We start from the raw sequence: 27106 nt of genomic DNA, 5'->3' as shown, positions 1-27106 counted from the left end.
TCTCCATAAAATACTTTTACCACGAATAGAACACAGCCTAAATGAATGTGAACACCACATAGTGAATACAAAATAGTGCACTATATGGGGAATGGGGAGTAATTTCAGAATGTTCTAAAGGGAACTAACCAGTTATAAACAAAATGCCAGCTGATTAAAGATATCTCTGATTGGTCAATGACACATGGCAGCAGATAAAAGATTCTCGTGAACATGCTTGACAAGCAGAGCTGCCTGCTGCCTGCACATCACATTTTCCATTTGTAATTATTGGTGCAATAAATGTTAATTTGACATGATATGCAAAATCGCGGTTTACATGCCATCTGTTTGCATCAAGTCATTATGTTGCATTATTTTATCCTTTATTCATATCAGCTCAATAATGCATTTAAACATAAGTATTAATTTTCTGTTTATATATGAAGCCTCACATATGCCAAGCCTCCAATATGCATCTGTGTCTCTAGTGCTCAAGTCTGGTGCTGTCTAAATTAAGAACATTCATTAAATGTTGAATCTTTTTTTTGCATATTTTTGAAAATTATTATGAATCATTCTTAAAACATCTAATCGATTTCGTAACCAAATGACTGATTTCATGATGCATTGTAATAGTAAGGTTTAGAATCGTAATCTAATCTAATCTAATCGTTGACATTACCAATATTTACACCCCTATTGTTTATATTTATAATTATGAAGTATAGCCACAAGACTTGTAAGTATTTTAACATTTACGGATTGGCTCCATTCCCTTCCACTGAAAGTGCCTCACTAAGCTGCGTTTACACTATCGGGCCAAATGAGTGGGTGCCAGGACCAGTTGTGTTCCCATGGTCACTTAAGGAGCTTCGTCATGCCTCCTCGGGCTTCCTTGGGATGAACAGGCAAGCACCTTTGGCCCGTCGATTACCCTTTTGCCAAAGAAGGCCAACTGGGGATTGAGACAGGGTCAATGTCAAAGGAGGAGTTTCACTGAGTCAGGACTAGCTTTCCACCAAGCAAAGACCAAAATAAGCAAACAAATGGCAGCTTCAGTCTCCACCATGTTCATTTAGAGAGCTAGCTAGTCTCCAGAGCCTGTACCTCAGCTTGAACTTCCCTCTTGCTTGTGAAACGGGCAGGGTGTATGACAATGGCACTAGCACGGCATATTTAGGGTGGTTATTAGGTCAAACCTGCGGGGCTATTGGCCCCATGTTTGGAATGCAGATCGATTTTGGTCTTGCGGCTTGAGATCCGAAACTATTGGCCCCAGCTGACCAGTTCATAGTGTTGTTATAATATAACATGAGTGCTCTTCACAGAGCATGTGCAGACACATGCATGCATTCAAAAGCAGTCGCATGTCAATCAGACACTCAGGTAAAATTGATTCAGTGCTTTTTACTGCTAATACTGTAGACTTGTATTGTAAAAATTTGTATTGGAGACATTCTGACATTCCTATCCAAAATGTATTGCAACTTGAGCATAAGTGTAAATGTTCTTTCACCCTTATCTTTCCCTGGACAAAGCTGGTGATGTCTTCCCCACAGTCGAACACAGAGAGAGTTCTGATGATGTTCTGCTGCAGCCAGTCCCAGTGCTGCGAGATCTCCTCTAAAGATGCTCCTGGACACAAAAAACATATTTTATCCAGAGTGACTATTTGCACCCCAACAGTCTGGTGAAACAACTGGAATATACACATATGGCAAACTAGACAATAGATGTTGCTGCAGTGGCGTGTAAAGACGGTGTGAATGTGAAGTGTTGCCCTAGCAACCCCAGTTCGATTCCGCCTTTTGTCCCACTCTTTTTCTCATCCGATTTCCTTTCTTAATATTATCTTTATTACTACTTATAATGAATAAAAATGAATGTAAATGTTGATTTCATCGCAGTGACTTGGCCATGGTCATTGAATGTCAGGGAGTGCAGAGTAGGGTTTGATGCAAATGCAGGGTCTGTCGATCGCACTGATTCCTGTTGCTCGGCATCGCTTTTGTGTAGATTTAATTACTGTATTACTATAGTAATATTGTAGTGACCATGTTTTTTTTGGAAGAAACCATAGTTTTTATTTTTCTCCCCAAATTGGAATGGCTAAATCCCACTACTTTGTAGATCCTTGTGGTGGTGCAGTTACTCACCTCAATCCGGGTGGCGAAGGACAAGTCTCAGATACCGCTACTTCCGAGACAGTCAATCCGCGCATCTTATCACATGGCTCGTTGTGCATAACACCGCAGAGACTCCCAGCACGTGGAGGCTCATGCTACTCTCCGCTATCCACCCACAACTTTCCACGTGCCCCATTGAATGCGAGAACCACTAATCGTGACCACTAGGAGGCTATCCCATGTGACTCAACCCTCCCTAGCAACCAGGCCAATTTGTTTGCTTATGAGATCTGGATGGAGACACTCAGAACGCCCTGGATTCGAACTCGTGACTCCAGGGGTAGTAGTCAGCGTCAATACTCGCTGAGCTACCAAGGCCCCCAGAAACCATATTTTTTAATTAAATTAACCATGCTGTTACTACAGTAATCTAGTGGTAATATAGTAAACATAGTTAATTTTATGGTTACTGTAAATTTACAACAAAATACCATGGGGAAACTATGGTTACTGTTTTTTTGTTTTTTTTTAAAGGTTAGGTTAAAGGGTAAAACATTAAACACAATAAACACACTGCAGTGATGCCCATATACTGTATGTTAGTACTTAAATATGGATGCAAATAGTATCTGACATTATTTGCACCAGGGTGCAATTAGTATGGGTTGGGGTGCAAATAATATATGCCACTATTTGCACTGGGGTGTACATAGCGCATACTATTATTTGCACCAGGGTGCAAATAGCATCTGCCTATTTTATCAGGATCTGAATGAAGTGGATCTGAGCCAAGCCCCTCAAACAAACACACAGAAACACACACTGTGTAGCATCTCTCTCTCACCACAGGCAATGTTCCAGTACACCTGAGAGTCAGGTGTTTGGTGTAAAATGCGGAACGGGGCCACTTTGGAAGAGGAGTCAAGAACTGTGTCCAATGTTCCAACCAGCAGGCCTGGAAAAACCAAATTAAGAAAATACATCTCACAATCTGTAACGTAATTTATATACATGGTTTAAAGAACTGGTCCATTCATGGACTGTCTGATGCTAGATTTTTCGGTTCATCTGGAAAAAAAAGTTGCATTTACAAGGTACAAGAATGCTACAATGAGTACTTCTAAGGAAGAACTAGTTTCTCTAATTGATTAGTCAAAGTTTGCAAAGTTGTTATGTCAATATTCAAAAGTCTGACTCTGCAAGTCTATCCATTATCCACTGACTAAATTTAGGGGGAGCAGGAATGTTTACAGACTGATATGGGCTCTCTCCAAGTGATATATCCAAATATAACTGCAGCAAACAGCTGCATATGCAAACCTACAAACCACCATCTCTTGAGAAAATTATTAATTGTTTAAGTAGTATAAAGACCAGGTCTATCCAGAGAATAACCATTTAAATATAACATTTGAGCATAGTTATTCCAATACAACTGATTAAGAGATGAGAACTCTTCTGAGATTAAACAATATATTATTAGAACTATTAGTAGGCTAAACTTTCAGTCAGCATTGCAAATTAATGCACAAACATTTTAAATCCTGGTTTTATCTGGCACTTTATTTACTTCTTGGAAATATCTCCAAGGGACGTATGGATGTTAGCAGTGAGAATCTCTTTTTTCACATTGACAATGGTTATTATTGCAAATCTTCCCTCCTTCTAAGCTTCAAGCAGCACTGCTTAAATATGTTGAAAAGCCACAGAAAGCCACCAGTGTGGCCATAAAGCACTGGTTGCCATGGTGATGAACTCCAAGGAAAGATATAGTGAGTCACTAGCAAGAGTAAAACCCACAATTAGCTCACTAACAAGCATCACTTCAAGCCACATATTCATCTGAGCTGGCTGCTGCATGACAATGTGACACAAAACAGGTATTTGAGTTGTCACTGGTGACCAAACGCCTACTACTGCAAGAACTCCTCAGTTGACCAATAGGTTTTCAACCATCTAATGATCTTACATATGAAATCATCTTTTAGAACTGCAGGATCAGTTTAACACACATATATCATTTCCCATCACACAAATGTAGTCTTGCTTTGAGCTTATTTTGATAAAAACTTCTTAAAGGTTATTATGCTTCACGAAGATCTGCCTCATTTCTAGAAGAGCAAAACGCTTGATCCTCAAGCTCCTCTGCTCTTGTCCCAAGTTATAAAAGGACTACTCAAAATGAACAGCAACCATACATGTACTATTACACTAGCCAGATCTCAGGGTCAGATGAGCTTGACCTTACAAGAAATAAAAGAGTGAAATTGGCTTTAAATGACACCAGATTCGCAGTAATCACTCTTTGCTGATAAAACACTCCCAAGTCACAACACCAATCGATATGGACTTCTTTCCTAGTGGCTTTGGTGGGGAAGCATCTGCCAAGAAAACATGCCGAATCCAACGGAAAACCTAAACAACGTGACGTCACACCATGACGCAATAACTCCCGTCAATACCTCCATACTTACCTGAATAATCTCTCTATTAAACACGAAGTTCGGACTTCAGCTTTTTAAACTTAAAGATTTAGACTAATGTTACATATTTAAATACCACAGTGGAATATTGCGAAGATAGTCAATTTACCGCAGTGGTGACGTCAGCGCTCAAATAAGCACATAATCAGTCCAATGACAGCGAAACAAACTACACATCTTCAAGGTTGAATTAACCCTTGACCTGTTGCAAAATCACTCAACTGACGTGTGTTCAGAAACACTGAGAGAGACTGCAACATATACGGCACATTAATTGAAGGAGCGGCTTTCACGTTTAATGCTTCCACACGGATCTCGGTACGCGCGTTCCCGGTACCTGTCAATCCTCCGCTGTCCTCCCCGTATCCGCGTCTGCGCTGCAGCACGAAGTAATCGTTGGATTTTTCCGTCACCCATAATTTGAGCGCGTTTTTGAGAAGCACCTCTTCGGGTTTAAGCCACATACTAGAATCTGTTTTCTAGGGCTACACGTCCACTGGCATGACACTCCGCTCATCTCAAGAGCATACACCCATAGATTGATTCAGTGTTGCTTGCTCTTGCAACGCTTTTCCCACGTCGACAGAAACCGAGCCAAAGGCAGAGACAGCGGCGGCACTGGGATTGTAGTCTTCCACATCTGCACCGGTGAGCAGAGGAAAGCCATGTCCTCTAAATAACAAACTACACTTCCCATAACTCCTAAACCACCGCGTGACTTTGTTTCAAATTATTTAAAGGGGCATAGCGACTCATAGACTTCTTATCCTAAATTGTGTAAGCGTATATTAGAAATCGTATCTTATCGTTAGATCATTTTATAGAGCTGTTCAGGTTGTTGTCCAAAAACTCTGACGAGAATCCGCATTTTCGAGCATTTGGTTCCCTTCACTTATGGGTTTTTATTAGTCCAGTTTTTGTTTTATGTGTAAAATAAAGTTTGAGGAAAAATTTTTCTTTACGATACTTTGACGTTTTGTTCTACGGTATAAATTATAGTCATATCCCCCAAAGTTAATTTCGAAGCCGCCATGTTTTATATATATATATAGAAGTTGCTAAGAAATTGTTAAGTTAAAACTATGGTATTCCGTTTCGTCAGGCACGCTCGCGGTATTTGTCTTTTTCTAGCAACTCTTTAAGACACGGTGGTTTAAATATTACGTTTGACATATGTTATATTGTAGAACAAAATGTCCAATTAACCTCTGGTAATGTTTACCACAGACCTTATTTTACTCATACATTGACAAACCCCATTGTAAAAATCCATATTAAATTCTTGAAGGAACCCACACGGCGAATTAACCTTAGGTTCGCCTAAAAATTAACAAAATCGGAACAATCCTGTCCACATAATAAAAGTATAAATGCAACAAATGTTAATTAAAATGTGTATGTTTTTAAGTAAAATAATAAAAAAGCTTGGTAAAGGTCATAGCTGTGCTATATTGTTAATAAAGCGCAGCTATTAATTGCCCAATTAGCACCCAGGACCAGAACTATTCTGGCCACTGCCTCACATGGATAACTATGGGAGACAGTAGTGGAAAAAAAAAGAAATATGGTGTGCTATAAATATGGTTTGATACTAATTTCTAAAGTTTAAATAATTGTCAAGTAAAACATTTACATTTCTAAATTAATTTGCAAATTAAAATCACAACAAATAGCAAAACCAAATAAAATTTTGCTTGGGTAGTATTGAGAATAAATTATACTTATGGTTTCACAAAGTGGGACCCCTTCAATTCCATTTTACTGTATTGATGACACAAAGCATGGTTAACCTAACTTCCTGAATTTTCACACTAGCACACACACATTTGCAAGTCAAACAAGATGGATACAGGCATTTCGTAAAATATTTTATTTACAATGTTAATCTTTATGTCTGTACTATTCATTCAAAGAATTAAGAATATTTCCATTTCTTATTTAAATATTCAAATCAAGAGAACTTAAAATACATTTTAAAACCAGCCCCATTAAATCTATGCAGAGTTTTATACATTTGCACACATAAATGGGTGTAAGGCACAATATTTCTAAAATTTCCATAAAAATTGGAACAATATATTGTCTAATAAACCGTGAATAACAGGGGAGAAAGTACAGTGAGTGTTATGTCCACTAACGAACAGCAATTGGAGCACTCAGTCTCTCATTGTGCATCTCCACAGCTGCTCTGACTTCATCATTATATTATTGAAGGCTGGAAGTCTCAAACCCTGACACAACCACAGTGGGAATTAAACCCTGAATCATCAATAACAATACCCTGAATTAGCCACAGAGAATTAAACCGTGACCTCTGATCAGCCCAGAAATCAAATCATTGAGATCACCCACAGAGACAAACAGTCGAACACACACACACACAGAGAAAGAGAATTTATAGGCACTTAGTCAGAACCTAATCAGAAAAGGGCTCAGCAGTGCTTGAAAATTATTAGAAGTCCTTGAATCAAAACTATTCATTTGTATGAGTGCTGTGTGTTGGTGTCACAGACAGCCGCTCAGGTCCTGACTTCACTCTGGTTGTGAATGTCATTCTCGAAGGCAAAATTATCATACTGATGTGGCACATCCAGCTGCTCCTCTTGCAAACCTGCAAATCAATCACAACATACCACTGTATATAGTATATGATGTATGAATGCATCCTTGATTTTCATTGCATCTGAATTATTTTAAAGGAATATTCTGTGTTCAATAAGAGTTAAAGGAACAATATGTAAAATTGACATTAAGCATTTAAAATGGGTACTGCAGTCCAAATTCAAAATATTGGAGAGAATTGTCACCCCCGCAAACTCCTCCCTAGACTCCAAGCTTAGGTGGGTTGCCAGGTTGAGGACACACAACAGGAACAAGCAAACTGACAATGGGAAGCGACTAGCCTTACTCTGTAAGTTGATCAGCTAATGTATATGTTTGCAATGTTTTTATTGTTTGCAAATTATAAACCAGATCATGTGGATTTTTTTATAACTCTGTCAATTTTAGCTAGATGTATTGCTGGCTTCCTTGGCTGCAGTGCGATGTGTTAGCCCACTAACTGGTTTCAAATCTTGCAGCCCGGGGTGTCAAAAATAATATTGGGAAATGGGCAGGATCACACAGGCAAAAATGCAAACAGAAATTCCGGCCCGGAACAGACATTTCAAAGCAGAATATACTGGCTGTAGCATTGTTTTTGGAGAAGCCAGTATTTCAATTTAGCATGTCTCCTAAATCTCTGATAGCATATTATGATTATTTTATGATTTAGTAAAGTAAATATATTACACATTTAAACTCAATCAAAAGCATTTTTGGAAAATTTAGAGGACCACAAAAGAAATGTTACTAGTTTTCTTTAAAAAATAAATAAATAAATAAATCAAGGTTACAGTGAGGTACTTACAATGGAAGTCAACCGGACCAATTTTAAGAGAGTTTAAATACCAAAATGTGAAGCTTGTAATTTTATAAAAGAGCTTACATTAATTCTTCTTTTAAAACTTGTGTATTATTTGAGCTGTAAAGTTGTTTAAATCATCTTTTTACAGATGTTTTAGGGTTTAAATTGCTGAATGAAGTATGGCAATGAAGTGGCCAAATTGGCTATAACTTTTATCACACTACAATCGTGTTAACATGCATATAGTTTATGTTTTGTAGCTATACTTTTGAAACGGTGAGTTGTTTACCATTTACAGATTGGCCCCATTGACTTTTTTTTTTTTTTTTTCAGCCACAAATGCTGTAGATTGAGCTTAACTTGTATTGAACCCTAAATATTCCTTTAATTATATATAGATTTAAAAGACATTATATCATATTGTGTCTTATTCACCCTCACACCCATCTTAGCCAAATAAGAATGTGTAAATACATTTTTCTATTACCATTACTGTTACATTTCGCAGTGATACTCTTTTTTTTTTTTTTTTTTTTTTTTGTACTTGTGTGTTAAAGTTAAACAGCATATCGCTACAAGTTCAAGTGTGTGTTTCTAACTGTTGGGAGAAATTAGTGTATGTGTGTTTTCAAACCATTTCTTGTGTCTTCAGCAGGACCGAGCTGCTCGTGTCCATGCATGGATGCATATCCAGAGGATGCTGTCTCACTATGTGTGTGTGATGCTGTCTCACTGTGGAAGTCCTCAGAGGTAGAAAAAGACCTAAAATCATGCACTGAAATCTGTGGCTGCTCCTCCACATCCATCTACAAGAGATTTAGAAAAATAAATGTTTACTAAATATCTTATATTCTCACTCAACAGGACAATTAGCACATCTAAGGCTATGTCACACCGCAGCTGAATGTGGGTCAAATCTGATTTTTTCCCACTCACATGTTCCATGGATTTATTAATTGGATAACAATGTGAACAGCCAAAATGCTTTGAATCTGACATTTTCAAATCCGATCTGGGCCACTTTCATATGTAGAAATAAATCAGACACATATCAGCATTGATTTTTTCCAATGTGCCTCAAGTCTGAACAGCCAGGTCAGATTTAATGTGACTTTTTACATCAATCTAACTCAACATTATTCACTTGTGTGCTTGATTTAACACATAATATGCCTGTTATGGTTTAAAACTTTACATTTCTTGTTATATCTGTTCTTTTAATACAAGAAAAGCAAACTATAAGCTTCAACATTTGGTTTGATTTCACAGTGAAATATGTAAATTTAGCCTATATAATAGCTCTTTGTTCATGTCACTCTTGCAGAAAACGTTATCTACATTTCTGAAACTGTATTGAAACCCCAATGGAAGCAAGTGAATGAATGAATGAACGTACGTTATATTTATATAGCACTTTTCTGAAACTACACTCATAGTGCTTTACATAGAGAATAGGGGACTCTCCTCACCAACCACCAGTATGCAGAATCCACCTGGATGATGCGATGACAGTCATAGTGCGCTTGTACACTCACTCCCTGGGATTTTTAGTGACCACAGAGAGTCAGAACCTCAGTTTAATATCTCATCCAAAGGATGGTGCCTTTTTACAGTATAGTGTCACAGTCACAGACCAAGGGTGAGCACTCCCTACTGGCCTCAATAACACCTCTTCCAGCAGCAACCTTAGTTTTCCCCAGGAGGTCTCCCATCCATGTACTGACCAACCCTGCTTAACTTCAGTGGGTAACCAGTCAAGAGCACCAGGGTGATATGGCTGCTATGAATCGAAATCGCACATAATATTATATTCTTCAGCTTCAATGGTAATTAAATTCTACCATATGTCTGAAAATTACTTAATTTAAGAGGACTTTATACATCTGGTCTTCCATCAATTGCTGATATTTTATTAGATAGCCATTAAGTGTCCTATTATGGTTTAAAAATGCTAAAAACAATTTTAATAAGTTAATTATAGATTTTAAATTATGAACATGTCTGTGTTTGTTATACACATGCTCATGTATTTGTATACGCACGTGGGTCAGTTAACTAGCTTTGGCTATTCAGACTAGTGTCTGATATGGGCTACATTTAAAATGTATTGTGAACAACCTTACAAAAAATCTGATTTGAGCAGAAAATCATATCTGGGCCACATTCAGTTGCAATGTGAACTTTTCATTAGCACCCCTTGAAACAGGCATGCAGAATTTCTGACATCTTTGGTTCACAACTGCCAAGGGAAACTCTTCAGAACAGCAAAAACAAAGGTGGGCAGAGATGCTCCAGTGTTAAGAACAGGCTAAGAAGATCCATTGCATATCGACAATCCTGGTCCAGTCATTGGAAACAAAGACAGACGACAACAGGACAGTATTAGTTACTATCTTTACTTATCGTCAATCAATCAGGGCCTTTGAAATCAATTCACAGAGGCCAAACAGGACAGTCTGGCAACTTGAGTGGAAAGCAAAATGGTTTTATGGTTAACAGCAGGAAGTGTGACATCAAGAACATCACCTATTCTGCTGTATATGATGCATAATTTGAATTGATCTTCAAGGAATTCACCTCAGTACTCATCTCCATAGTTTGCATACCATCTCAAGCAGACAAAATAATGCAATCTATGAGTTGCATCCAGACGCAGACCCTTTTGTGGCCAAGGAATATGAAAGGGCAAACCCTTAAAAATGTAATGCTAAATTAAAATTTCCACCAGAATCTAACTTGCTCAATAAGAGACAATAGAATACTGGATTAATTTTACTACTCTGTTCTAGTATCCCTGTTTTGCAACTGTGATCAGAGTTATATTTTTGTAATGGTTAAATACAAACAAAGGCTAAGAGACAAAACTTTACATTTACCTTTATGCATTTGGCAAATGCTTTTATCCAAAGCGAATTACAGTGCACTTATTACAGGGACAATCTCCCTGGAGCAACCTGGAGTTAAGTGCCTTGCTCAAGGACACAATGGTGGTGGCTGTGGGGTTCGAACCAGCAACCTTCTGATTAACAGTTATGTGCTGTAGCCCACTACACCACCACCACTCCAAAGCTCTGGTAAGCAGATAGGTCAAACTGGACTTAGTGACCGGAAGCCACACCCCAGGTTTCTTGTATTGCCTCAGGAACCTCTGGAAGATAAGGAAAGACCCCAGATGCCAAGAACCTTTTTTGGATGCTCCATTGAAATCATCCTGTCAGGCATTATTACTCTCTGGAATGGGAGCTTGAGCATAAAGACTTGCAGAGGGCAAACCTTTCATCTTACTTTCCAGCAACAATCAAAACCACTTTGAAATATGTATTCTTTGTAATGAGCCAAGAGCTCAGTGTTTGAAATTTCAATCTTCTATCGTTCACACATCTTCTTGTCATACCAATTTGCAGGTGAGTTCACCAAACTTGAACTTTGGTGCACAGTGGAATAGGACATTTCTTCAAATGAGTGTTTCCACTCTTGTGTGTTCAGAAGCGTTTGAATGGGAGTGAATGGAGCATAAAGTCTTGTGAGACCATACTTTTAGGGCCAATACGGAGAAATCAAGAGAAAAACGTCCCCCAATACCACCGGATTTTAAATAAGGATACACATCCTGCTTCTCTAGCTACCCATGACTTATGGACATTACAAAATGCAATTTCACACCTCTCTACACACAAATCTACACAAACACATTTATTCTAAACACTAGGTTAATTTAGCCTGTTATCTGTTGAATTTGTATATTGCCCCACTATATACACTACACTCAAACTTATGGACACACTTGACTGAATTTATTATTGACTGAATTTAGTTTTACATGATTTTAAAAACCTTTAGATATAAACTCTTGAGCAGGATAGTGAATGAAAAAAAAATTACTACATCTAACATGTTGAAAATAGTAATAATATTGATTGAACAAGCAAGTCCAAACTTTTAACTGGTAATGCATTTATATTTTGCCTTTCTGTCTTTATCTTAGTGCTTTTTTACAGCATGGAACATGTGGATAAAATAATATTACTGCAATCTCAATAGAGCTCGTGAAAATTAAACTTTGAACTTTTAGGTGTGTCACTGCAATAAATTATTCTATTTATGAAAGAGATATGACCTTAATGACCAGCAGCAAAAGAACATTATTTCTCTACCAAGAATGCTTGACATTAGTCAACATACACATCAATGAATTCACACAGTCTGGTGCTCGTCACATTGTACATGACTCAGAAATCAACTGCTGTCTCCACATGACCTGGTTCTGCTGTCTCACACTGACTTTTACATCATACAAGGGACAAGGAGAAACCTGCCTCATTTCCTTGTCTGTTGTTCTTTATCTTTTTAAATAATCATATTGTTTCATTTCTATTTTGTTTTTGCACCTTTGTAAATTGTTCATAGCAACACTGTAGCTAATTGTAATACATATGTACTGCCACGCCAAAGTAGCACACTAAAGTCAAACAGAGAAGGGAAGAAATTAAGTGTCTGTCTGTGTTAACCAATTGTTCAGCTTTTAGCTTCATATAGTTTTACTGTATTGACATGAGTTAATAGAAATAAGAAAGGGGAAGCAGCTATATTTGTTAGTGTGTGCCTTTGAGAAATGTCTCAATATTAATATTAAGGTAAAAATCTTAATATTAGGTAAAAAAAGCAAAAAAAGAAACAGCTTTCTCTAGAAACTCATCAGTCAATCATTGTTTTTAGGAATGAAGGCTATACAATGCTTGGAATTGTCAAAAAACAGAAGATTTCATACAAAAGGTGTACACTATAGTCTTCAAAGGCAAAGGACAACTGGCTCTAACAAGGACAGAAAGAGATGTGGAAGGCCAGATGTACAACTAAACAAGAGGATAAGTACATCAGTCTCTAGTTTGAGAAATAGACGCCTCACATGTCCTCAGCTGACAGCTTTATTGAATTCTACCCACTCAACACCAGTTTTATGTACAACAGTAAAGAGAAGACTCAGGGGTGCAGGCCTTATGGAAAGAATTGCAAAGAAAAGTCACTTTTGAAACAGAAAAACAAAAAAGAAAAGGTTAGAGTGGGCAAAGAAACACAGATATTAGACAAAAGATAATTGGAAAAGAGGGTTACGGATCTTAACCCCATTGAGCTTGTGTGGGTCAGCTAGACTGTAAGGTGCGTGAGAAGTGCCTGACAAGACAGCTACATATATGGCAAGTGCTACAGGAAGTGTGGGGTGAAATGTCACCAGAGTATCTGGACAAACTGACAGCTAGAATGCTAAGGATCCGCAAAGCTGTCATTGCTGCACATGGAAGATTTTTTTGATGAGAACTCTTCAAAGTAGTTTAAGAAGATTTTTTCAAATTGTAATAGTAATTTCTCACATTAATGTCCTGTTGAATGCCAATTTGGTGAATAAAAGTACAAATTTCTTTCCATAAGAGCAAAATCTGTACATAATTCAAAACTTTTGCCTGCCAGTGTAAAACACACGGTGTGAAAGCTCACCTCAACTCCGAGTGCTTTAAGAATATCACACTTGCACATAGGGCAGGTTCTGTGCTCCAGCAGCCATGGCTCTATGCAAGATTTATGGAAGAAATGACTGCAAAACACACACAAACACAACCATACACCCATATCAGGACTGGAAAAACAGGGCATTTCTGATTGACAGTGAAAACGTTTTGGAAAGAATGACTAAGGATGATGGGGGGAGAAGACATACTTGCATGTAAGAATTGACAACACATCTCCAGGTTTGTACAATTCAATACACACTGCACAGGTATCAGCATCAGGGCCAGTCTCCTGTAAGACAAACACACCAAAACATTAACATAAATCATCAAAACATTGTTTAAGCTGTTGTTTTTTCAAGCGGTGCGAATAATGGTGTTTGATCACTTTACATATTGACATTATGCCTTCAATAAAAACTAAAAATGCAATAAAACTTGAAAAAAAGCCTTTTTTCATTTCTTTTTATGCAGATTCCAGTTTGTATAAATTTGCAATACTAATTTTTTTAAAACCTACATATATGTAAAGTTAAATATTTGTAATATTTATACTCTTCTCTGTTATATACTGTATATATGTATCCTTAATCTGAAAAGTACCAATTTAATTGAATTGCTTTAATTTCATTACAGTATTACGATTAATTGCTTGTACAGTACTGCGAGTGATTTTCATTGTGCGAACCACAGATGTCGCACCCATTTTAATAATTCCATAAGATTTAGTTCTCCAATTGGTTTTCTTAGCTAAAAAATTATGCCCTCCCCACTGTTAGATAAGCACACGCCGCACACATGGATATTTACATATCGCAATATACACAATAAAGCAAAATCTCTACTGATTGACACTTTACATCATCGTTACGATATATCTTCATATCGCCCAGCTTTACACTGATCTGATACCTGGATAATTTTTACCGGATTGGGTATTGGTCTGACAGACTGATCCGAATCTGATACTGTGTGTACTTGTCATGGCCGTTACTGTCAAGCTCCAAAAATGGCATAAAAGTAGCATTAAATATTCTTTATTTGAAGTCTACTGAAGACAAACAATATTTTTGTAAATCTTAAAAGGATGTGTTTAATAAACAAATATATCGTCTACATCCGCAGATGTTGTGTCACACACACACACACACACACACACACACACACACACACACACACACACACACACACACACACACACACACACACACACACACACACACACACACACACACACACACACAGGCTGATGACGTGCTGCTGTTTTCAGCTTTTAGAGTGGCGCGCAATATGAGAGCGCTCCACACAAACCACATCTCGGATGTAGGTGCTTGATAGTTTGGTTCACTTATATTATAACATGCATTGAGATTGGAAGCGGAGGAGTAATTCACCAGATTTTGAATGAAATGTATATTAAACTACTGTGATCTAGCCAACACGCAGACACTCTGGAGTGTTCCGTCAAAATAAAAGCCCCAGGGATTTAAAGTTAAGAAACTATGACTGAAATACATTTCTACTTCATACTAAAATTCAAATATTTATTATTATTATTAATAATAATAATAAATAAAAATACATACATACATACATACATATATATATATATATATATATATTATTATTATTATTATTATCATAATTTATATTCAGTTACAATAATTTTTAACTTGATTGGGTTCCAAAAAAATCAACTGTGCAATTGAAAAGTGGACCGATATCCTATTACAACTGAAATTAACAAAAAAGTGGTCTTAATCCAGATTAAAGTTGGAAAAAAAATAAAACTGTAATGAGAACTTTAATAGGCTACATATTTTATATGTAATATTTTTTTGGGGGTCTAATGTTTAGTTAGATGTTGTGTTTCTTTACATATAAAAGAGTTCCCCCAATCAGTTCCACCCAGTAAAGATCTACTAAACTGATTATGAAAAAAAACATCACTGGTATCGGATCAGTATCAGCCAATGTGGAGTTCAGTAATCGGAATTGGATCAGATGAGAAAAAAAATGGTATTTGTGCCTCCCTAGTCCTTGTGAAGTATAGAGGGGGAACATTTATGGTATTCATGTATAAATAAAGACCACAGGAAATAGAGATGTACCTGATCCCCTTGTCTCAAAGTGCGAACCTGCAACTGACCAATCGCCTTCTTTGCTTCAGCCTTCAGTTTTTTCTGTAAAAGGGCAACAGACAAACAATTTCAGGTATGCGTGAGTGTGTGTTTGTGTGCGTTCAGTATGTGTGATCTTGTGTTTCTGATCTGGTCACACTGGTTTTTCAGGAAGTGTATGAACAATGTAGAACTGTAACGTGAGTATCAACACACAAAGAAGACACACAAAGTTCACTGCGCGCACACACACACACACAAAGAATTTGCTCTAATCTAAAAACACTAGCAACAAAGGGCCTAAAATATACAGGAGTATTAAGTAAATATGCAGGGAGAGTTACAATTACCATTTACAAATTAAAAAAAAAACAACATCCATTTTGAATTATTGTGTCAATTCACACATACACACTATACTCCATAATCATAAAACAGAATATACAATTACAATATTACAATGACGGGGTTGGATCACTAGTTTCTCAAACTCTGCTTATAAACCTTGGTCACACATACTGAAGTCCTTAGTCAATCCATTCCACACTTTCACAATCCAGCAAAAAAAAAAAAAAAAAAAAGGGGAACTTGTTTGCTTGTATGGTTTCAAAATGAAGCACTCTCCCCTTATGCAGGAAATGTAACACACACACACACACACACACACACACACACACACACACACACACACACAGTTGGTGCATCATTATGAGGACTCTCCATAGACATAATGATTTTTATACTGTATGAACTATATTCTATCCCCTAAACCTCACTTTCTGTATTTTTACATTTTCAATAAAACATTGTTTATTATGTTCTTTTTTTTTTTGTGATTTGAATTATGGGGACACTAGAAATGTCTTAATAAACCACATTTATATCATAATACCCTTGTAATTACCAGTTTGTAACCTAAAAAAACGTAAACCAATTAAACCTGCCCACACACACAATTTAGCAATGAATAAGAAGGGTTTGAGTAACAGAAATGGACATTGTTTCACTTTTAATTGACTATATCACAATTCCAGTGGGTAAGAAGTTTACATACGGTACACCAAGTTAACTGTGCCTTTAAGCAGATTGGAAAATTCCAGAAAATTATGTCGAGCCTTTAGACAATTAGCTTCTGATAGGAGGTGTACTGAATTGGAGGTGTACCGGAGGATGTATTTTAAGGCCTACCTTCAAACTCAGTGCCTCTTTGCTTGACATCATGGGAAAATCAAAAGGAATTAGCAAAGACCTCAGAAATTTTCAAAACACCTGAAGGTACTACATTCATCTGTACAAACAATAAATAGTACACAAGTAAAAACAGCATGGGACCATGCAGCAATCATACCGCTGAGGAAGGAGACACATTATGATTCCTAGAGATGAAAGTAGTTTGTTGCAAATCAATCCCAGAACAACAGCAAAGGACCTTGTGAAGAAGCTGGAGGAAACAGGTAGAAAAGTATCTATATCCACAGTAACACGAGTCCTATATCGACATAACCTCAAAGGCTGCTCAGCAAGGAAGAAGCCACTGCTCCAAAACTGCCATAAAAAAGCCAGACTACAGTTTGCATGTGCACATGGGGACAAAGATCGAACTTTTCAGAGAAATGTCCTCTTGTCTTGCAAGCCGAAGAATACCATCCAAACCGTGAAGCATGGGGGTGGCCGCATCATGTTGTGGGGGTGCTTTAATGCAGGAGGGACTGGTGCACTTCACAAAATAGATTGGTCACAAATGGACCTTCCAAATGGACAATGACCCCAAGCTTACCACCAAAGCTGTGGCAAATTGGCTTAAGAACAAGTCAAGATATTGGAGTGGACATCACAAAGCCCTGACCTCAATTGGATAGAAAATTTGTGGGCAGAACAGAAAATGAGTGTGTGAGCAAGGAGGCCTACAAGCCTGACTCAGTTACACCAGTTCTGTCTGGAGGAATAGGCCAAACTTCCAGCAACTTATTGTCCCAAGTTAAACAAATTAAAGGCAATAATACCAAAATACTAACAAAGTGTAAGTAAACTTCTGACTCACTGGGAATGTGATGAAATAAATAAAAGCTGAAAAAAATAATTCTCTCAACTATTATTCTGATATTTCACATTCTTAAAATAAATTAGTGATCCTAACTGATCTAAGACAAGGAAAGTTTTCTATGATTAAATGTCAGGAATTGTGAAAAACTGATTTTAAATGTATTTGGCTAAGGTGTATGTAAACGTCTGACTTCAACTGTATATTTTGTAAGTGCATAGTCGATAGTGTGTATTTTGGGACACAGCTTATGTTAATTTATGCAATTCCATTCGGTGGCACTAATGCAGAAGACATTATAAACTTCAGATTTAATGTGAATTTAAATTATCAAGTGGTGGTGCATTGAGTAAACTTGAGTAAACTCAAAATATTTGTAATGGGTGTCATTTCCGAAGCAGTAATTTTGCCCAATTATGCAAACTACATAAATGTTAGCTATTAATTTAGCCTCAAAGACAATGGAGTTTTTCATTTGAGATGTGATGAAATGAGTCTTTATTTTCCAGATGTCCATTAAAGTGCCCGGAAGTAAAATCCAATGATGCACTGTTTCTTTGGGCTTCCATATGTTTGAAAACAGTCATTTGTTTTGCTAATATTTTTTTAGATCCACTATGAATTTGAAATGTTTGTAAATAAGTCAAAGATTTCTCAGCTGTAGCTCAATACTGAAAATCTATGGAAATGTGGATGGACTCCAGTTAAACTGCTGCCTATTTGTTTAACTCCGATTCAAGTAACCTCAGCTAACCAGAACTTTTTTGGCCTGTCTTTCTTGCAGATTTTCTTTTGATCTACTGAGATAGCTTTGAGGAATTATTGGTTCTGAATCTGATGCTGAGAGTGATGCATGTATGTTAAACTTCAAGCACTGTTCATTGCCTGAAAACAACAGTAAAAATGAAAGGATCAGCAGTCTTCTAAAATATATATATATATATATATATATATAAATGAGCCCATAACAGAATCTTTAGTCACTAAATAAGTTTAGTCTGGCATAGGAAAGTACCAAAGTGAAACTGTGTTTGTCAATGTCAAGGCAGTTAATGATCAGAGTCAAATGTTGATAAAGGGAAGGTTGGCACAGGTTCAGCCTTTGGTGTATTAGGCTACACATCAGAGGGCTGAAATTCACCAAAATGTCACAGCTGGATGTCAGAGGGTTTCAACTCACTGGTTTAAGAGTTCTGCATATGTTAATATCACTATTTTTACGAGTTATTATTATTTTATACTAAATTAAAAGCACTAAAGTTCATTATCACTCAAACTGTAATATGCAAGTAGGAAAATGTATTATCGCAGTGGTTCCCAACCCCGTTCCTGGAGGCCCCCCAAAACTGCACATTTTGTATATCTTCCTTTACTGACACACCAAATTCAGGTCTTGGAGTCTCCACTAACAAGCTGATGAGCTGAATCAGGTGTGTTTGATTAGGGAGATATCCAAAATGTGTGGTGTTGGGGGAACTCCAGGAACAGGGTTGGGAACCACTGAACACTTTACCACATTAATTACTCTGGGTCACTCTACAAGTAGACTGACTGGAAGTTTCCATAAAAATTACCATAATGCCCAGCAAAGCAGACAAAAGCTAGGTCTAGGCCTTGTTGGTTAAATTAATAGTTACAAACACTAACAAGACCTCTCTGGTCGACTGTCTCCGTAACAGTGGCAACCTGTTTTATCTATCAACATGTTTTTTGTGTCCTTTTGAAGCTTAAAGAGGTGGTCACCATAAACTGCCATTTTATGACATCACTGAGCACGTCAATGTTTTTTCACAATTTCGCCTTTTGTGTTAACAAAAAGAAAGAAAATCATATGGAGTTATAACAACACAGGAGTGAGTAAACAATGACTGAATTTTCATTTTTGGGTGAACTAATCCTTTAATGTTACTGCTCAGCCATACAGGACACAACTTTCCCACTTTAATAAAGAACTTGCCATTTGTAGGTGCAAATAACTGCATCCCGCTATCACAAACACACAGATAATGTTCAACAGTGTCTGTATTAATGACTAAATTTTTTTCTATTTGAATTATAGTCATCTGCATCTATAATTTTCTTCCGCTTATTCTCTAGAAAGCAATCAATTTGAACAGGTACTTTTCGGTCATGTTCAAATAAGAATCGCATTCTAGAATATTTCACTTTTCGTTTCTAAAAATACTTTTTTCACAGCGGATTTTCCCCTGAAAATGGTCTGTGTGTAACCTCTGACAATAGTAGGAGAAACTGGTTGTGAATTTGGTTAAACGTTATCCAGATCAAAACATTCTCTTTGTACTAACAACTACAAACACAGATCCCAGAAAACTGTGAAAGTAGACTAACCAGTTAGAAGCCAGATTTACCAGACTAATGAATAAGCATGTGTTGATAGTGAAACTATACATACTGATGTGATGAATGAACACGGTCATATAGATGTCACTGAAATAATTTTAAAGGACGTGTGGGTCATTTTTCAATTTTAAAATACTTGCTCCTAACCCCGCTTAATATGCAGAGAGAGACAACTATGAATAAGCCATTTGTCGGTTGATTCCCCCAAAGTGTAAACACAGTGACATTATCAAAACATCAGTGAACTGCTTTTCCAGAGGTGAGAAGTGAAGCCGTCAAAAACATCCAGTTTTCCGCCAAAGTAAATGCTCTATTCAACTAGATGCTTGAAATTGAAAATATGTCACAGGAATATCTTACTTCTGTAAAGTAAAATGTAATATTTAATGTGGTAGTAGTAGTAGTATTAATAATAATATATCAATAATAATAACAACGCTAAATTAAAGCAATATTTAAACAAGCGTTTCAACGCTGCTTTCATTAATACATTGTTGCAATATATTTGACAAAAAAATAAACAAAAAAATAAATTAATTAAAAAAACTAAACTAAAATTTTGGGTTTTGGATCATGCTGTGCGGATCCATATACACGCTTTGTTTAATTAAAAAAAATTCATTTGATTAAAATTATATAAATTAAATTGAATAGATAGTTTTTTTTTTTAATGATAACATGTAATTAAATTTTAAAACCCATCAATCAGAGAAATTAAAATGAAAAACACAGAATTTTGGAAAAAATAAAACTGATTCCATATAGGGCCCTATATAAAGTAGGGAAGTGTACATATTCAGATGCAGCTATCGTTTTGCTTATTTGAGCATATATTGGTGTGAGTTCGGGCTGGAAATATCTGTTTGCCGACCAATGGAAGATGAGGGGAATATTTTGTGCAATTCTGTTTGGTGATGTTAGTGGGCCAGAATTACACACTTCACCTGTAAACTTTTACATAATTTAAATAAAATGTTTAGTTGCATCACTGAATATTGTAAGAGGTTTAACATGATAACCATAGTTTCTGCCAAAATACCATAGTTACTACATAGTTAAGGGTGGGATCTCCTTGATACAGTGTTTAGAAGATTTCAGAATATGGAATTTTTTTTATATTTAATTCTTATTTTTATTTATTAACCCTTTAACCTTGGATGGGACTGTTATTGTAAAAAATTATTAGTTTTGACCAATGCAAGATAGGTATAGTTTTAAAGCTTATTCACTTTACAATGCATGTAGGCATTATGACCAAAACTGAACAAGAGCTTTTAAATTTGCAGAGAAATTAGATGCATTTCATTTTGCTAATTTATTAATAATTTTGCACTGCACATTTTATTGTAATCTAAAAAAAAAAAAAAAAGATCAAATAGCCATGTGTCATATGTTGTTGGAAAGCAAGGTGTATGAGAGTGTATGTTGTCAAATCAACTTCAAACAACATAAACTTCTGTCCCTTCAGATTTCAAAATAAAAACTTCTGCCGAAATAGGCTTGAGGGTTAACCGGGACTGTAAGTTAAGAAATAAATAAATTACTATTAAATAATAATACATTATTACAGTATAATATACTTCAATAATTTCTTAACTGTATTATTAATGCAATAATATAATATTCAATGGGTTTAAAAAAAAAAACAAAAAACAATGATGATGAAAAGTGAACTGACCCTTTCACAAATTGAACTAGTTATATATATATATATATATATATATATATATATATATATATATATATATATTTTTTTTTTTTAACAATGCATACAGATGCAATGTTCTCCCCTCTGTTTTATTTAGGTTGGTTCTTTTAAGAGGACTCAAGTGTGAACTCATTCTAGAACAGTATTTGTGGTAGGCAGTAAATCATGGGCAAAACATGGCTTAATTTTGGTTAAAAGGAATAACAATTTTTTTGTTGTTTTAGGTTTATCATATCACAGTTCAAATCGTAATCTTTTTCAAAATAATCACAATTAGATTTTTTGGTCAAAATTGTTCAGCCATAGTAACTGGATGCATAGATCATTAGATAATCCACACATTGACATTTGACATTGAAATTTATTCATTTGGCAGATGCTTTTATCCAAAGCGACTTACAGTGCACTTATTACAGGGACAATCCCCCCGGAGCAACCTGGAGTTTGGTGCCTTGCTCAAGGACACAATGGTGGTGGCTGTGGGGCTCGAACCAGCGACCTTCTGATTATCAGTTATGTGCTTTAGTCCACTATGCCACCACCACTCCCACTACGCCACCACCACTCAAAGCATAATGTGCACACAGCACATAATGTGCACACAGCACATAATTTGCAATCTGGCTAAAATCACATTAGCTTTCTTGGATCAGATGACTTCATCTGAAATTAGGTAGTACGTTGTCCAGCATCATGGAAAGCTAAACCAATTGTATTAGAATTAAGATTGCTGCAACCAGAGATGGAAGTCATCCAAATATGGGCAGAGAGGATCTTTCACTCTAATTGCATATGGCCACCAAGAGATGGAGCCAAGTACATAACACAGACTCAATGATGGTTCAAATGGCACAGATGGAAAGGAATGAGATCTCGTTACTCAAACCTGCATACTTTGGAGAGAGAGCATACCTTTAGTTATCATTGTATTTGCAAGTGTTTTTAGTTCTTATGTACAATTATTGTGTTTTATTTGTTTGGAAAGGCTTTTGGACACTTGGATACATTTGTGTAATCACTGATGGCTTTGTGGTTTCAACAGAAAGTTTTACTCAGTAACAGGTGACATGATTATTAGCAGTTTTTTTAGGTTTAGAGCCACATGATTTATCATAATCTATATCATTAAAACATTTGAAAAGTTTTTTTTAATTTACTTTTATATTTTATTTTGGGTATGCCACTGAATAATGAAATATTTTAAAACATCCTTAGAGATTAAAGATTGAATGTATTTATTTTTCATAACAGTGGTGTCCAATACCAAGTTACCTCAGTAACTTATATACCCCCTTTTGTAACAGCAATTCAACTGGTATTTTGGAGGAAACGACTGTAAGGACGTATTAACGTTTATTTAAACTCCATCAAAACTCTCCATGCAGGATAGATATTGTGATGTTGTACCTGTTTGCGGGTCTGCTGTCTGAGGCCGTTCAGTCTCCGTGCGGAGTAGAAGATGAAGTATCCAACCGTCGCCGCGGTGACGATGAAGAAGGCGATGGAAACGAAAAACACGGAATAGTGGCTCATCCAGGGACCGTGTTGCTTCCCGACCTCTATTGCTAAGGCAACTGGCATGCCTTGCTTCAGCAGCCCAAACAGCTCCATCCCACGGATGTGCCCAATCATAACGGCAACGATGCTCGTGCCTGGAGACACATATACACACAAAGCAGAGGCTAATGAAAACAAACGCAGGACGCATGTGCGCACCAAAACATACGCGCGCTTAGCAACCTGACGATTGAGGAGTGAGAGGGCGGAGTAGTTAACATTATTTCCTTTGATTAATAGCCTATGTAAAAAAAAAAATGCAGATAATAATCATAAATCTTCATAAAACAAAAAGTAAGAAATCCAGGATTCTTGTGGATTAGCCACTGCCCTGGGGTCAGCGTGCCTGCCATTAAACAGTGATCACTGACAGTGTCAATAGTTTATTTCTGTTTTGTTACCCGCCCCAACGAACAAAAAAAGTTGTCTGCATGTGCATCACACCAAAACACTGCATGATCATTCCCAATAATCTGTCTGGGCTCATCATAAGACAATATTCTGCAACACACATATAAACAAATGCAGTTTTATGACATGATGCGATAAGCGCTCAGGTTTATTACAAGTAATTGGACAAGCCCTTTATCAGGAAGCCGAGTCATTACACAATGCAGTTTTCTCATTTAGGCTCAGCGACAAAAAAATATGTGCGTTAAAAACGCAAACCAGATCACACCAGATCTCAATTGCGGGTTTAGTACGGCTTCTTCTTTGAACAGGTATGAGGAGAGTGTGGGCTCTTCCGCATAGACAAAGTCACGGGGACGTGATGTCTGTATCAGCTGTCCAGTTTACACAACTTACACAACACAACGCACGGGTTAGAGTACAACTGGCGCCCAACTGAGAATTGATTGATCAAAATAAAAAAATGCAGGAGATCACTTACACATAGCCTACCCAACCGTACAACGAAAACATAGACTGGACCACACCTAAAAAAACGTCTTATAAGGACCATATGTGGTCCAGGGACTTTTAGGTAACCTCCAGACTTCACCTGAAACTTTTGGGTACATACCTGGGTGAGACATCTGAATGACCCGATTTTCGCTTACGTCGTCATTGAAAATAATAGCAGCGGCGGCTCCTTTCCTAGCCGCGACGTTAATTTTGTTGGAGAAAGTGCATCCGTTTCCGCGCTGAATTAAGGCGATCCAACCCCTAGAGCCGTTCGGTCGGCGATAAACCGTGTCCAACTCACAACCGTAGATCGGTTCAGCTAAATAAACATTCCCCGCTACAGATATTTTGGGTGAATCTTGTCCATATAAGCCGCTCTCCTCTTGATGCCAGATGGTTTGGTTTGTTTCTGAAATGACGTAGGAAATGTTCAGGTAGGCAGTGCACAGGTAAGTGGCCCGCACACTCGACACTTGGAGAGCAGAGGCCATCAACAGCCACGAAAGCACATCCAGACTCGCAAGAGGCCCCATATTCAGCAAACCAGCGCTGCCGCAGAATATATACAAAAAACACAATTGAAAACAAATTGGGCCTGGTCATAAACGTTTCAAAATTTGTTCCGAAAACACACCGTCGACTTTGGCTCCGTGTTTGAGCGGCAACAGAACAGGTGTTTTAGTAACACAACTGAGTAGAAACTCTACCTCGCTGAGGTCACTGTGCCTGAAACTACGCCCATCACACTCTTAAAGGCAAACACGTACTTTATTTTTTAACTCTCTCATATACAAATGTTAGTTTGTTTCTTCTAAACTATTTTTCTGTCTTGCTTTATTCTGTCCTTGTTTTCGGTGTCTCTCCAATTTGTACTGTTGGTTTTAGACACACTCTCTCTCTCTCTCTCTCTCTCTCTCTCTCTCTCTCACACACACACACGCGCGCTCTCTCAATTCAATTTTAAAGTACTTTGTTTGCGTGATTGTGTTTACATACAATATTGGCAAATCATTAATACCAAAACAGATAATGACAAGACAAATAATAAAATAGTAACAAATAACAATAAAAATAGAATTAAAATAAGGTGCCAGGTAATTAATAAAATAAAAACTATAATAACAATATACACTATACAATATAAAAAATAAAATAAGCCTTTAACATGGCATTATGAATATAAGAAAATAAAAGTACTGTGAATAAAGTACATTAAGGCATTGATTGGTTTCTGAGGGTGTGCATCTAAAAAAAACTGATGCATGATTGTCCTCCCCCAGTAACACCTGCATCTGATCTGTTTCTGCTGAACTGGAAAACTGTGGCATGAGGTTTGAGAGTTTGTGGAGGTATTTCTCTCTCACCTCTGTAAATTTTTCACAGTGAAGGAGAAAGTGTGTCTCTGCCTCGACCTCACCAGTGTCAGTGAGCACAGACTCATTCTTCCTTTGGTAGCCATGTTTGTCTGTGTCTGCCTTTTTCTATGGCCAGACTGTGATCACTGAGTCTGTATTTGGTGAGGATCCATCTGTGTTTTTGATCTCTTACGGTTTGAGATATTCTGCCAGATTATATTTACTTATATTTACTTAGGTTTACTTTTTTTGATTTTCTCTGACCCTGAAGATTGCTGTTTTTGGTTTTTCAATATATGCTGTTTTATTTTATTCCACCACTGGGTCTCTGGTATAAAGCAAATAAAAATGTATTAAGTGTGTTTTCTTTTGCTTATTAATTTATTTTACCTATTCACTTTAAGGGATTTATTATAAATCTTGAAGCACTTAATTACGCTATGGAAAGTAACTCAGTGGTTCTATTATCAGGGAGTGAATGAAGACAGTTTAGTTTAATTTGTTATCTTGCTTTTGTGTGTGGATTTTTGTATTATTGTTTTGTTTTTTTTGTTTTTTTTTTTTTTTTTTTTTTTTAAATGTAGGTATGATTGAGTGTGTGTGTATATGGTGTTGGCTCTCATGTTCACCTCTTCTTCACTTTCACGATTTTTACCTCACGAGGTTAGTTAGCTTTATTTTCATTGATTACAAATATATATTTTATGGGTAAAGGTCTCCATGCTATCCATCTTAATATCCGTAGTTTACTCCCTAAAATTGATCAGCTTAGAGCTTGGCTGTCCTATAATAATCCCAATATAATTACTTTGTCTGAAACATGGCTTACTAATAGTACTACTGACGCTATTATTCACCTTGAAAATTATGTAATGTATAGGGCTGACAGAGGTTCCAGGGGAGGTGGAGTTGTTACTTATATTTCATCTAATCTGAGTTCACAGCTAATTATTCCTGAGGTGAAACCTGAGCTTTTCGAAGGTATCTTTGTTAAGATAACTCTTCATGCAAATAAACATTTGATAATAGGCAATATTTATCGACCTCCTACAGCTCCTAAACTAGAGTCTGTTAAGAACATTTTAGCTACGGTATCATTACTGGGAGACTCGAGAGAAATTATTCTGCTGGGGATTTTAATTTAAATTGGAATGATTCTTCTACATTCAAAGAACGTAATATGGTTAATGGTGCTAATTTGACTCAAATCATCACTGAGCCCACTAGAGTCTGCTCTAACTCTAAATCTCTCATTGACTGGATTCTTGTTTCTCATCCAAACAGAATAATGACTTCTGGAGTTCTCTCAGACTGCTTTAGCGATCATTCCATTATCCATTGTATCTGGAAAATTGCTACTCCTCATCTTCCTCCTAAATATATCAAGGTACGGAAACTAAATTATTTAATAATAATTTATTTGTTAATGACCTTCGGAGGATAAATTGGGATAGGTTCTACTTAATTCCTGATGTTGAAGCTGCATGGGATTTTTTTTATACTGAAGTTGGGCTAGTTATTGACAGACATGCTCCATGGAAATCCATTAAGGTTAAA

General features: G+C 36.7%; 2 protein-coding genes across 4 annotated transcripts in view; both read right to left on the bottom strand.

The window, feature by feature from the left end:
* tbc1d8b (TBC1 domain family member 8B) overlaps nucleotides 1-5223 on the bottom strand; it is a 33843-nt gene extending 28620 nt beyond the window's left edge. For all 3 annotated transcript variants that reach the window (XM_052101676.1, XM_052101684.1, XM_052101692.1), the window contains exons 1-3: nucleotides 4929-5223; nucleotides 2953-3063; nucleotides 1499-1617 (exon numbers count right to left, since the gene is read on the bottom strand). In XM_052101676.1, the coding sequence (XP_051957636.1) occupies nucleotides 1499-1617; nucleotides 2953-3063; nucleotides 4929-5055 (357 nt within the window). In that variant the 5' untranslated portion in view covers nucleotides 5056-5223. The remainder of the gene's footprint in view (nucleotides 1-1498; nucleotides 1618-2952; nucleotides 3064-4928) is intronic.
* A 1233-nt stretch (nucleotides 5224-6456) lies between these two features.
* Nucleotides 6457-24955, bottom strand: rnf128a (ring finger protein 128a). The gene is made up of 7 exons (XM_052111075.1): nucleotides 24313-24955; nucleotides 23139-23383; nucleotides 15613-15684; nucleotides 13711-13793; nucleotides 13491-13587; nucleotides 8632-8803; nucleotides 6457-7202 (listed from the first exon to the last, which is right to left on the bottom strand). The coding sequence occupies exons 1-7, from the start codon at nucleotides 24725-24727 to the stop codon at nucleotides 7111-7113; spliced, it is 1176 nt and encodes a 391-aa protein (XP_051967035.1). The 5' UTR covers nucleotides 24728-24955; the 3' UTR covers nucleotides 6457-7110.
* Nucleotides 24956-27106: the final 2151 nt, after the last annotated feature.

This window comes from Xyrauchen texanus, chromosome 3, assembly GCF_025860055.1.
Source record: "Xyrauchen texanus isolate HMW12.3.18 chromosome 3, RBS_HiC_50CHRs, whole genome shotgun sequence".
Classification (NCBI taxonomy): Eukaryota; Metazoa; Chordata; class Actinopteri; order Cypriniformes; family Catostomidae; genus Xyrauchen; species Xyrauchen texanus.
This window is presented reverse-complemented; position numbering and strand designations above follow the sequence as displayed.

Coding starts and splice junctions, on each gene's coding strand:
- rnf128a (XM_052111075.1), bottom strand. CDS start 24,727: ATGGGGCCTCTTGCGAGTCTGGATGTGCTTTCGTGGCTGTTGATGGCC. Junction 13,588..13,710: donor TTGTCAATTCTTACATGCAA/GTATGTCTTCTC, acceptor TGTGTTTTGCAG/TCATTTCTTCCATAAATCTT. Junction 8,804..13,490: donor TTAAAGCACTCGGAGTTGAG/GTGAGCTTTCAC, acceptor AATCTCTTGTAG/ATGGATGTGGAGGAGCAGCC.